Source organism: Pocillopora damicornis, chromosome 8 (assembly GCF_964200805.1).
Source record: "Pocillopora damicornis chromosome 8, jaPocDami1.2, whole genome shotgun sequence".
NCBI classification, from domain to species: Eukaryota; Metazoa; Cnidaria; class Anthozoa; order Scleractinia; family Pocilloporidae; genus Pocillopora; species Pocillopora damicornis.
In genome coordinates, this window is record NC_142677.1 from 23,343,812 (window position 1) to 23,357,088 (window position 13,277).

Below are 13,277 nucleotides of genomic sequence, written 5' to 3' on the forward strand. Positions count from 1 at the left end.
TCTTGTCCCCTCGGCTTTCGCTTCCTCAGCGCGCGCGCTTCACGTGTTTGTTCACTTATGACGCACTTTTTGGTTTAAGGAAGTAACTTATTCGTTGATGGGAAAAGAAGCAAACCATGGCAGATTCCGTTTGTGTCGATGTTAAGGACCAAACTGTCGCTTACAACAGCACAACAGGAAGTGAACCTGTAGACCCTACAGATACAAGCTACGTCGTAGAGATTCGCTCTCAAAGAAATCAAAGTGCTACATGCAGGAATTGCGTAAAAATATTAAAGAAAACGCAAAGGCAAACTCTCTACTCCAGAATTCGGGAGTATTTAGTAGCAGAACGAAATATTGACGTGAAGTTGAAGCGTTTCAAAGTAAAATCCAATAGCGCGATCAGTCCGTTTGCCTTTCTGCGCAAACTCTTCGCGGCTTTGTTCCAGCATGAAACGGAAGCGAAATTCACAAGCGACGAACTGGAAAAACTCACAGAATATCAGTTGGGTGCGCTAAAAGAATCCTTGAGGAACTTAATATCTGAGAAAACGAAAGAGCTACAACAGGAAAAGTTGAGACGCATTAAAGAGAGACAGGCCTTACTTGGGTCTAAACAGAAGGCGAAGGATTTAGAGACAGAGGCTTGGGTCACATTACGGCCATTCTTAAATAAACACCCTTCCTTAGATGATCTTACGAGAGTTCTAATGTTTTAGGAGTGTTGTAAACTGACTCGGTTTGGAGAATAAGACATTTCGTAATTGAAAAGAATAAGAAGGGAGTGATGGATAAAGTTGTGTGTGAATAACGTGGGAAAGTCTATACAGATTTTAATAAACTTTGTTCGCTGTAATCAAAGGAATTCGGATCTGCATTCCGTGCCAGTTAGCTATGTACATTTACCACCGGAAAAAGGGGCATGTTCCAGCATTAGAATAATCCAATCTTGAGCTTTGAAGCTTTTGCTAAAGGAAAAATAAAATCCTTCAACAACGAAATGAGTTCTCCTCTCACCTAAAAAATGAAATCAGGAAAGAGAACATCAGAAAGGCCACTGATTAGTCGCTTATAGTAATGTTATTTCAGGGATTAATAAATTAATGCCTATTTAAGTAACACGTAATAAAAAAATCAGACTTTTTGGAGCTGGCCGTTTGTGGGCCTTTGTCTTACCAACAGACTGGCGTTTACCAATCCCAGGCAAAAGCAAACCCATAGTTTAGGAGAAACGCATGGACGAGAAGGGTCTAGAGAGTTCTCTTGTACTCCCAGTTTAGAAATAATATATAACAAGCAGTACAATAGTGTTCTTCCAAAATCCCGACTGAGGTATTGTAAAGGGAAACCAATAAAAAGTGCGGTTTATTGCTTAAATAAACATGTTATACAAGAACCCTTTCAGTCTGTCTGGCTTTGTAAACAGAGGTTTATTACCACGGACATGATTAACTACGTACTTCTGGTATATCTATCATTCTCCGCAGCTTTTGATCTCTCCATGTCCAGTCAAGAATTACATACTTCAACCTTTTAGTTTTTAATGAATCTGAAAGTGTGAAAAAAGAATCTTTAATCAACAAAATGATCCTCGCAGGTGAACTGCAATGGAATAAATTTCAGAAAAGGAAGTCTGAAAACAATTTACCCCCCAGATTTTCGTGGGTCGTTACCTCATAATGAGCTAAAGGGCACTTGTTGAGAGAGATGCAAAACTGGGTTGAGGTAAAACTACTCTAAGCATGTTCAGTTACTGAGACGAATCAGCACTCTTGCTTAGCAATAGCTGCCCAGTAGGCTCTTATTATTAGCGCTGCAGGACGCGCGTTTCTCCGCCCGCGGGGAGATTTGAGACAAGTCATGCAGGGATAGGTATTCCGGGGTTCGTGTAGCTCAAGGCCTCGTACTATCCCAACGAAACGAAGAAACGCTCGTGCCGTGGTCGTGCCGTGGTCGTGCCGAAGCACTAATATCGAGGGGCTGCTCCGAGGCTTGCTCAGTAATCGAGCGTCATGGCTAAAAGCATGCAAAGAGGCAATTTGGAGTCGACTGATTACAAACAGAGCCCGCTCACCATTCTGTATTAGCTTTAAAATTCGACTTGGTGTACCAATGCCGAAATGAACCACCTGGGACTCTAGAAACCGCTCCTGCTCTGAAACCTGTAGATATAAATTCCACCTGGAATGAGCGATGAAGATCTGAAGGCGGTAAAAGTCACTCACGTCACGCGCGCCATAACAGTTTCAAGGACAAAAAAAAGCGATTTTATCGCCTGGTTTTCAGGAAATATGACATTTTTCCTGGTTCACTGAGCACGAACTAAAGGAGATGGGCGTCAAACGGTCTCACCACCATAATGTCAAATTGCGCGATGGTTCTTTTAAAAAGCATTGGAAAAGCGGATACCTCTCCCAAAAATATTTTCCCAAACTCATTTCTTATCGTCGAAACGGCTTCATAGCCCAAATAATTTAATTTCTCAAACTAAAAACCCACAGAGCTTGCCTTAAACATGTAAACTCTTCTACCTTCATGTGTTTGGCGAATAATTTAACCGTTTTGCATTTTCCTTTGAATTCTGTCGCTGCCCTGTAGAAAGTAAGAGGAATTTCATGTCTTCAGGTAATTCACCAAATAGATTAAAATCTCTTGGGATCTCTAGACCTCTCGTTCCCCTTACCCTTGGGATAATGGTCTAATGACCCATCCCATCTTTTCAATTACCCCTTGGATTATAACCTACTGCCCCCAACCCATCTTTTGTCCCTTGCACATTATTTACAGGACTTGCCTTCAGCTTAAACTGTAATCAGTTTAGGATACATCATTAATGCCTTACTAACCTGTTAAGTTCCACAACTCTTGTAGCTGCTGATGAAACAAACAGGAGCAAGGGAGAGCCATGATCACCTTTATTGTTTAGTTTATCCACATCTCTTGTCCACTGAGGAACAACTGCATCAGATGAAAGACAATCAGTGATGGATTCGAAGAACTAACTGAAAGGTCACACCTTCAACTTGAGTCGGAGCATGTGGATTTTTTTTCTTAATACACTGGGCCATAAACATCATCTTTTGTGGTAATTTTCCTCCCATTTTAACACTTAACCCTTTACACCCAAACATTAGAGTTCATATTCTCCCCTCTGTTCTCTTGACATTATGGTACTGTTTGCAATTTTCATGGGAAGAAAACCAATCCTTTCAAGAAAGGTTTGCACCTACATTGTAGCCTCATTTCAAACTGAGTGTTCTCAGGCTCAGAAATTGCCTGTTCAAGTCAGGTAACTGATTATGTCCCACAAAGTGTTCTTTGTTATCAAAATGTGTTGGGTTATCACATGTGTGCAGTTCAATAGAGCTGTACACTCTACAGGCATAGCATAAATGGTTGTGACACCCACCATTATTCAGGTAAGAAAGGAGTTCATTTAGAGATCCGCTGTGAATAGAATCATCCACCAAACAACAGGAATCTAAAAATATAACAATTGAAAACAACTGCTTCCAAAATCTTCTGTATTAAATTTACCATACAAATTATTGCATACCACAGCAATAAACAAAGCTGAGAGACTTTAAACTTCAGAAATTCCAAACTCACTGTCTCATTTAGAATTAAGGCCACAAGCTCTTGGCCCTTCCAGGAATGTGCTTAGGTAAGCCTGCATCCAAAAATAACTTGCATAGTTTGACCAACTCAGGTTTGCACATTGTAAAGCAACTAGAAACATTTGCTACTTCTATTGGATGGGACACTATTAGTCTATACCAGGTTACCCTTCTCAAGTTCTGTCAAATTTCGTGAACAGTTCCCCTGTGCCCGTCAACTGGGAGTCAGAGAACTAACAGACCATGATCAGAAATTCTTATACTCCTGGTTGGAGACAAGCAGAGTGAAAATTAACTTTCTTTGCAAGTAACACATAACAAAGATGCTTGCCAAGGTGTTAATCTGGATCTTGATGTCCAATTACAACAGAATTCACCACAATAGGCAGCTACATCTCTCACAAGAGTATAGGCATTACTGTTCAATATTTCTGGCTAAGTTTCCAAGGTTTTCAAGTTTTATTATTTCACACTGTTTACAGAAAAAAATAACTTAAAAATAACTTTAAAAACTTTCTTTATCATAGTTTCTGGTTAATCTACCCTTCAAATGACATGGACAGTGATTCTCAACAGACTCTTAACTACTTATGTTTAAGTGCACAGAAAAAAAAGGGGTCAGTAGAGATCTTCATTGGATATCTCATTTCTTTAAATGGGTGAGCTTTGAGTGAGGGAAGGGGGGTAGGTATGAAAAAGAAAGTCAATTTTTGGCTTCAAGCTGTTTAGACTGATGCTTAATAGGATGCAAAATCATCATGCAATTTGGTCAACAAAAAGCACAAGCTTTAAAGCTACATCTTGTCTTCCTTGGTGCTGTAAATAATCCCTTCTTACCATCAATGCTCACATCCTCAAGTTCTAATGTTGTCAGTGATCCTGCAGTACTGTCACAGAAAGTTGACCACAATACATTTGGTGCTTTTGAGCCATGAAGTTTTGTTGATATACTTTCAATCTGTAAAATGTTACAGCATTCACATATTACAATCATTAAAATTTTTGATGACAATAGCATGGAAATTCTCCAAACAAATATATTAGTACTTCCTCAGTGTATTGCCGTCCAGATTTGCAAAGGGCATTCATGATTATATCTAGCTGTAAGGGTTGTCAAATGTAATCACAAGTTTTGTGAATACACCACTAAAAGCCAATTAAATCAACCGTTAAAAAAAAGGGGGCAAGGTTAATCTACAACTGGAAGAAGACACACGAATAAGTGACACTCCAATTATGGCACACCTATTTCAACCTGTCTCAATCATAATTCAAAGAAGATACTAACAGAGGAGATCCTAGCTGGTTACAACAGTATCTTTCAGTTACAAAGAAGTAATACCTTAGACTTTTTCCTCCTTTTCTTTGCTTTTGATTCATTTGGACCATCATCACTGAGCTTTATCTACAAGAAATAACACAGGATTTCAGTGAAAGATACACAGCGTACAACAAAAATTATCAACGAAACCTATTCTCTGCCGGTTGGTGGGCAAGATAGACAAAATAACTTTCTGGAGACGCGTCCCATCCGGTAATTCTATCATGCGCCTTGTTTTAAGCAGAGGATGACTACAAAGACTAAAGAAATAACCAAATACAAAGCTGCAAAGACAGTTTGGCAAACTCTTTACTCACTTGTTTACTGCTGTTGTTCTCCGAATGACCTTCGACATCTTCACCTTTTCGCCGCTTATTTTTCCGTTCTGTTTCAATCTCTTATGGTAAAATTCAAGTAAGATAATTAATAATCATTATTTTCTCAAAAAAGGAAGAAAATTCACAAAGCAGAGAATTTACCTGTATCCTCGACGTCTTTTTCACTCAACCACCATTCGTCCCCCAAAGCGTCCGCCATATTTGATAAAAACGGTCAGACTGGTTACGACTATTTCCAGTACCCATGGACGTGCCACTAACTTTCGTGCGCTGATTGGCTAGCTCGGTTCACTTTGAGATATGCTTCTTTTCGCTGGTTTGGAAACTATTTAAAATACTCATTCAATCCAATGACGTTCTGTCATAAAGCGGAAGAGTTTCAGCTCGTTTCTCAACAAACAACTGTTCATTTAATCCTTTGGGTGTTTTCCCCTCAAGCTTTAGAAGAAATTTCAATTAGTTCCCAAAAACTTCAAAGCTAGTGTTCAAAGTTTTTTTTTCCAGACATTAGAAGTTACTGCGCCTAAAAATGCAGTTTTTGGACCCTGAAGTCTGACCAAGACGTTTCTGATCTATATCAAAAGGTTCCGTCTGATCAGACATCACAGTCCGAGATCAGAAGGAACCTTCCGAGTTTTCATAATAAGGAATTTACGATATTCCTAAATACTATGTTTGTTGCTGCTTTTTCTTTTATTGCCATGAGCAGAACCAGAGTACATTGGGCGTTTGTTCAAATTTCAAAAAAATTGATTTTTTTAACTCGGAGAAATTTTTCACCGCTAAATCGGAAAATTCTCAACTGAGAAGTTAAATGAAAGCTAACATAACTAATTTTTTTGCCTGATAGATAGGGTGATTTATGCCACTACTATCTACAGTTGTATAAAAAAAGTGCGATGACTTTTAAGTTAACTTCTGTACAAAATGTATAACAACATAATACTTCTTTGTAACAATGTAACACCCTTACAGAGCGTATCGAATAACTAGCATTTACAATTTATGAAAAAATATAACATTCTTTAATCTCACTGTATTTTTTAAAACTGTGTCTAAGTGCCCAGCAGCCAGGCACGGTCTTAAATGGACTAAATGCCCGGCAGTCAGAAATTTCCAAAGAATTTTCCCTGCGAGGTTCTTTCAAGCTTTTCAAGATTATCAGATGTTTGTTTAGAAATGTCAAACGATTTCAAAACTTGCTTCTTTTTTCGAAAGACGAACTTTCCGAGCTTGTAATACCAAAAAATCGCTAGACTTTCGAGACTCACATAATATTTCTGACCTAACAATTTCATGGCATGCAGAAGCTCAGAAAATTCGTCAAATAAAAACCGTCAAAATTTTTGGTATTTCTTGGCATTTCTAAACAAACATCAAACACTCATTAGGTTTGCATGAGGTTTTCTGTGGGAATTCGGTGAATATTTCTGACTGTAGGGCACGGTCTCAAATAGACAAAATGGCCAGCAGCCACTTAATTGTTTGCCTAACCCTGACCTCTGTCGGAAAGGGAAATAATTCAGAAGTCAAAATTTGATTAAACGTCATCTGCCAAGCAAATGAATGACCGTGTAAAACAACAAATACACAAGGTGAGTGTTAGACACCAAACCGATATTTTGCAAGAGTACGTGTGAATATATAACAATAAGATGTCTTACGCGGGAAACATTTCTTATTGCGTTACACTGTGATGCGTTACATTGCGTTACGTCGTACCGCCGCGCAACACTTTCCATTGTGTTGCATTGCATATTGCGTTAGCTTGGTGAAACTCTCAGATTAAGCCAGTTCTTAACCTTCGAAAAAGGCAATTCTATTCCACTTTATGTTTTATTCTATAGCTATCTACAAAACAGGTAAATACAACATTTTAAAAGTCCTAAATCCGTGATAATTCGTCCAAATCTACGATACCAGTTTTATCATCAATGCTGTCCACAGGCACGGCCACAGGGTCCCCACTTGGAGATTCAACATATCGGTAAAATTTAGCCATTACTGCAAACCCTACCATCACCACAAACAGCATGCCGGCGAAAAAGAAAAATTCGGTTGTCTGGTTTGTAATGAGACGAGATTCTGCTTCAATGACAACAATCAAATTACCAAATGCTACTGTCATTAGCCAAGCGGCCTGAAGACATGACTTCATAGAAGCAGGAGCCTGGGAATACGCAAACTCTAAACCTGTAAAAGAAACCAAACAGTGATTCTTAACAAAAATTGTCTCATGAGAAAGAAGGTTTTGACCTTTCATGATTGTCTGTTCTTATCTCATTTTCACAGGAGAATGTGATGAAATTGTAAGAAATTCATATCCCTTAGATAACCCTGCACAGGACACAACCTGGTAAAGGTGAACGTGGTTGGCCAAAAACCATCGAGCTGTTCGGGCAGATCTCGGTGAGGTAAAAATAACAATGAGTGGGGCATAACACGCTGCACAAAACAGGGCTAAATGGAGAGAGTGATTTAGTATTATCACTTGAGTTGGTACCGTAAATTGGCCATCGTAAAGAGTTACAAAGCTGACGTTTCGAGCGTTAGCCCTTCGTCAGAACGAATGGAATGCTTTGTAACTCTTTACGGTGGCCAATTTACGTTATCAACTCAGTTGGTAATACTAAACTACCCTGTTACACTCTCCCACCGACGCAGCACCACAATTTCTTTAGAAACTGACCCCCTAAATGGAGAGAGATTGATGGTGTCTCGTGTTCCACGGGAGATGAAAGAGAGAGAAAGTGTGTGATATATTCAATAACCTCTCTGAGTTCAAATGATGCCAAGACTCACCTGTTATAGAGAACATTATCTCTCCACTCGTGATCACAAAGTACTGTGGGATCTGATACAACATTGAGACATTTCTTGCCTCCAGATCCTTGTACAAGGTGACATTACCTCCTTTCCCTAGTTTGTTCGGCTCTATTACGGCGGTGTAAATGCCACCGTTCTTAAGAGATATTTTACTAGACACATACGTTGTCTTTGTTTTCTCTCCTTTTACAGTTAACTTATATTGATCTGACGTTTTTACAACACAATTTGTTGCTCCCCAAGCATCCACCTTTTCTTGAATCTTAGTCTTGTCCAGAAATATATCAAACATTTCGCTGTCTGCTAATGATGGCAAAAGAACTGTGCACAACTTGGCTTTCCCCGGAGGAGGAGATGAAACGTTTTGTTTGACCAGATGTGTACGAAGTTGATTTTTGTATTCACTGATTATCAGGTTATACCACTCCTTATCTTCCAGACTAAGGCTATCTTCAACTGTTCTTGACATATTGTAACATTTTGAAGATGTTTGAATCCTGGTCGACACATTCTTAGTTACTGGCAAGTTCAACTCACTGGAGTGTCCATAAGGTGTCACTGTGATATTCTTGTTGCCGATGGACAGTGACGCTGGGCAGTCCAACAAATTAATAACTTGTAAATTTGCCTGTCCCTCTGAGGGTGCATTCTTGATGACTTCTTCACTCTGAAAAAATGTAAAATGAACCACTGAATATTTATTGACAATTCAATTCTGAGTGTGCATGACAACAATTGTCTACCATTATAAGTGTAAAAATTACAATATCACTATTACCTGTATCTTCATCTGGAGAAATCCAGCAAAAATAAATGCCACTGTAGCTAGAAACATTCCTGCGCACATTCGCTTGAGTGGTTTTGGCCTCCGTAGTAATGGGTATATCACAGTCTCAAACAGTGGAATAAGGATAATGATGAAAAGAGGATTGAATGCTTGCATCTGGTCTGGTTTCATGGTTCCCAAGAAACCTGTTTCAAGATCAAAATCGTTATGGTCTTTACTACTAATTGATAAATTATCATTGAAAAATTATCAGGTTTAAGTATCACAACCTGAAAAGAAAAACAATCAAACAAATTTTGTTGTAAATCATTGTTTGTGGTGGAAAAAGGCTAAGCTTTCCAGGCACCTATGATCTTAGACAAAAGTCCTGAGGCACTTTTAAAAGGCTGTAAATAACATCAAAAGTAGATGGTCATTAAACAGATTAGTAGGTAGCCAGGAAATAATAGAGGTCATGTTGTTTGATCAGATTACATGCAAGACTGAGAACTATTCAGTTGAAATGTCTGAGGTGTTCCACAAAGTTCCATCAAACCTTCAAACAAATTTTTAAATTTTTTTTTTCTTACTTATCTAAACCTGCTACTGATAAATAATGCATTCAACTCCACTAAAAACTGGGAAAGGTTGCTGTAAAAAATTTATTTGATGGCATTTCAATAATTGTACATTTCCATCTGCACTTTTTGTACAATAACATGGTTTGGGTAGGCTTTCAGCATTTACTGACAGTTCTGTTTTACACCTGCATAAGCAAAAACTGTATCTAATGTCCTTCCAACACCACCATACATCACATTATTTACCTTGTCTTGTTAATTGTTTAAGAAACTACCCACTTACCAGCATCACCATCCATTTGCCCAGCCTGCAAAACCCACCGTGAGCCCTGTTGATCAAACAATGTCCAGAAAACAGGCAGTGGAAGAAACATGAACAACACTTTGAACAGAGCTTTGATGTCTTCTATTAACTGAGCATCGTATCTATCACTGGCCCAGTCCATCCAGTGAGCTTTTCTCTCTCCCTTGAAGAGAAAATCATGAAAAAAGAACATAAAATTTCTGGAATAACAATGAGGAAGATATGTAATGCACCACAGGCAGAACATTATGCATTAATAAGAGTGACTTTGCTTGAGAAATGAGTGTATGCCAAAATAACTGAAACAGTGAAATGTTGAACGTTGGTGGCTTCAGAGGAATGTTGCAATGGGTATAATCATGATACAATTCTGGGTAGATTAGGAAAGACCAGGGCTTGTTTTTCAGAATTAATGAAATACACTATTTCTTAGAATTAGCACCCATGCACATCCCCCAAGTATGAGCCACCCCTATGGCCATATTGTCAAACAAGCACCCCCTTTAAATAAATGCCCATGGTCAAATAAGAGCCTCCCCCTGATAAGCACTCACCCCTTGGGCAATATATCAAACAAGTGCCCCCCTTGAGTAAGTGTCCCAACTCTCCTTCCTCTCTTTCTCAAATAGTAAGGGTACAAAGTAAACTTGTTTATATCTCCACTTCATCCATTACTTTTTAAATTTCACCTACAGCTGAATTAGGTCAGGTTGACAGTTTCTTAATAAGTGCCCTCCTTCCAACTAGTGCCCCTCCCTTTGGCCCAAATTTTGAATAGGCACACAGGCACTTATTCCAGGAAATAGAGAGAGTATCTTTTTTCGGTCATGTATCACAAAAGGTCAGGAGTTAGAACAGACCAAAGTAGTTGAAGAGGACATCATTACCTCATGGCACAAAATCGAGTCACTCAATTCTGTGCCATGGTGGACATATTCAGACAAGTGTATGATACCTTTGAGGTTATTTTTTTCTTGAGTGCATAGCTGACAGCCTTTGTCACCCGCAACAAAATGTTATCAGTTTGTGGAACCCTCTTGTACTTATTTCGGCCAAACCAAAATAATGTTATAGCCATTAACATCAAGGCTGCAGGAACACCGAAGGCCAGAGGATAACAGTCATCACCATAGCACTTTACATCTCCTGTTAATATAAAGACCATTCAGTGATACACACAAAGAAACAAGATGGCTTTCTGTATTCTCCCTCAAAGGACCAGATGCACAAGGGGCATTGCTAATTAAAGGGTAAAAAGAGGCAAGGGATTGAATTTGTCTTCAAATCATACACAAAACTTTGCTTTTTTCTTTATTTTTGTATCTTGAGGCAATTTAAAAACTTAAAGCCAAAATAGAAATTCAGCCCTAATGAGAGCAGTCAATCAATCACCAATGATATTTTCCAATAACTTCCAGTCAGCCATTTTTCTATTGAGATACACACAGGTCACAATGAAGTCTGCGAACATTCTGGGGCAAGAGTTATGTTTAAGTATGTTCAAATTTTCATCGTACAATATGTAACCAACACTGGTACACATACCTCTCAGTACAGGTGTAATTAGCATAGACAACAAGCTTCCAGCATTAATTGCAAAATAAAACACAGAGAAAAAACTTTGAAGCAGTTTTGACTGATCAGATGTGAACTGATCTCCACCAAATGCTGACACACATGGCTTGATACCTCCTGTACCCAGAGCAATGAGGAACAAACCAATCATAGGACCAGGAATCTCACCAGCACCAAGGGAAGGAAGAGATGTCATTGACACAATCAGGTTCCCAATGCAGTAGATAACAGAAACATACAAAATTGTTCTGTGGAAAACGAAGATTCAAGAAATGAGTGGAAGACAATAAACTTTGAAATTAGGTAATGAACAGGTTGAATATACATCTTCATGATGATTATGTCATGCCAGACAAACAGTGTTTTTAGTAACTTATTAACTCATTCTTCTATATCAATAGAGGCATAAAATATGTGGCTTGTAACCCTTAGAGCCTAAGGGTGACTAGCATCTAACTTCTCCTTAAAGTATCACCCCTGAATCAAATCTTAAGGTTGAAAGAATAAGGAAAATGATCATTGACTAAAAGGCTCTTCTATTGTTAAATAAGTTCTCCTTGTCAGCATGTTAGGAAATGAAAAAAGCACTGTATGGAGAATATACACACTGATTCTAGGGTGTACAGGGTAAATAGCTCTGAAAAATATCATTTATAATATTAAGTTGGAGTTACTATTGAGCATATTTTAAACCAAATTAGATACTATCAGTAAGTTTCACTACCTGTGAGAATCCTTTGATTGTCTGAAGTTTAATTTTTGAAAAATGATCTACTTCACATATTTTACCACAATTGGCAGTAATGTCACAATCTGATTAGCCAATTTGCCGATAAGAGCACACAGTGGTAATGCAATGAAAGAATGAGTTATTTGACATTGATATTGTGGTAAAAAACTACTCTTATCAGCAAAGATATTGGTCATCATAGTGGTCAAAATTTGACCACTTTGATGACAAATATCATTGTTGATAAGAGTAGGTACAGACCATCCTAAGCCACCATCAATTTGTTAACTTCATTGAGCAGTCACAGTTTAGAGCCTTGAAAGAAGTCAAAAGGGTGGAATTCCTTTGAGACCTCTACTAGGGAAACAAAACATGTATGCTGAAGTTGTTAATTTTGACAAAAAAGACGTTTTAATTTTGCAAACTATGCCCAGTCTACCTCTACCACAACATGAATTAAACTTGCTCAAGTAAGAAAATCATTCGTACAGTTTTTTCTTGAGGGGGGAATGGGGGTGTGGTTAGGCGGAGTGTGGAAGAGGGTTAATAAATTCTTGAAAGTTTATTATGCAAAACATGAATTTAACTCTCTTTTGCTCCAAGGAGACTACAGTGATGGTATTAGTGAGAAAAACTTTTGAATGGTAAAGTTCTCTCATTCTCACCGGTATTTTCCAAGCCAACCATCGGCTAACATTGCCCCAAATAGAGGGGTAAAGTAGCATAACATAGAGAAACTATGAAAGACCGCAGTCGCAGTATCATCCCCAAGCATAAGAACCCTTGTAAGGTACAGGATTAGGATAGCTTTCATTCCATAGTAAGAAAACCTCTCGCAGAATTCATTTCCTACGATGTAGTAGATACTCGACGGAAAGTCAGTTTTGCAAAGAAGAAACTTTTTGATTCTTCCCCACGCTTTCCCGCTCAGTTTCACCTGTGAGTTGTTTTGGACGACGACATCGTTCGGTGATTGAGATCGGAAAATTTCCGAGCCAGTCCAACTCTGCTGGCTATCTCGTCGGCGATTAGAAGAAGCAACGGAATTGTGAGTTGACATGGCAAGGAAAATACGAGGAGATGTTGCACACAATAACTCTTGGGTCACAGTACGCAAGAGTATATCGACATAGCAATCCAAACGATGTCCCCGATGGGTACATCCACATGGAGCGTTACACGACCAGATTGTCATTATCTCTCAACCGCTGGCTTTTTGCGCAGTGACCGTGTGAGC

At 38.7% G+C, this 13,277-nt stretch overlaps 2 protein-coding genes across 2 annotated transcripts; both read right to left on the reverse strand.

The window, feature by feature from the left end:
* Positions 1–790: 790 nt before the first annotated feature.
* Positions 791–5,590, reverse strand: LOC113675410 (protein CMSS1). The gene is made up of 10 exons (XM_027191980.2): positions 5,400–5,590; positions 5,238–5,317; positions 4,942–5,004; positions 4,437–4,557; positions 3,392–3,463; positions 2,829–2,940; positions 2,514–2,574; positions 2,057–2,144; positions 1,443–1,531; positions 791–999 (listed from the first exon to the last, which is right to left on the reverse strand). The coding sequence occupies exons 1-10, from the start codon at positions 5,455–5,457 to the stop codon at positions 916–918; spliced, it is 828 nt and encodes a 275-aa protein (XP_027047781.2). The 5' UTR covers positions 5,458–5,590; the 3' UTR covers positions 791–915.
* Positions 5,591–5,932: 342 nt separating this feature from the next.
* LOC113675419 (solute carrier family 15 member 2) lies at positions 5,933–13,253 on the reverse strand. The gene is made up of 7 exons (XM_027191988.2): positions 12,706–13,253; positions 11,281–11,558; positions 10,691–10,881; positions 9,715–9,898; positions 8,863–9,056; positions 8,061–8,751; positions 5,933–7,451 (listed from the first exon to the last, which is right to left on the reverse strand). The coding sequence occupies exons 1-7, from the start codon at positions 13,233–13,235 to the stop codon at positions 7,144–7,146; spliced, it is 2,376 nt and encodes a 791-aa protein (XP_027047789.2). The 5' UTR covers positions 13,236–13,253; the 3' UTR covers positions 5,933–7,143.
* Between the last annotated feature and the right edge of the window lie 24 nt (positions 13,254–13,277).

What these genes read in the sequence shown, in the direction of transcription:
- LOC113675410 (XM_027191980.2), bottom strand. Translation starts at nt 5,457, where the DNA reads ATGGCGGACGCTTTGGGGGACGAATGGTGGTTGAGTGAAAAAGACGTC. An exon ending in TGAGGATGTGAGCATTGATG is followed by an intron (nt 3,464 to 4,436) that starts GTAAGAAGGGAT and finishes TTATATTTTTAG; the next exon opens with ATTCCTGTTGTTTGGTGGAT. An exon ending in GAATGATAGATATACCAGAA is followed by an intron (nt 1,000 to 1,442) that starts GTACGTAGTTAA and finishes TTCATTTTTTAG; the next exon opens with GTGAGAGGAGAACTCATTTC.
- LOC113675419 (XM_027191988.2), bottom strand. Translation starts at nt 13,235, where the DNA reads ATGACAATCTGGTCGTGTAACGCTCCATGTGGATGTACCCATCGGGGA. An exon ending in GCAAATGGATGGTGATGCTG is followed by an intron (nt 9,057 to 9,714) that starts GTAAGTGGGTAG and finishes ATCTTGAAACAG; the next exon opens with GTTTCTTGGGAACCATGAAA. An exon ending in GATAATGTTCTCTATAACAG is followed by an intron (nt 7,452 to 8,060) that starts GTGAGTCTTGGC and finishes TTTCTTTTACAG; the next exon opens with GTTTAGAGTTTGCGTATTCC.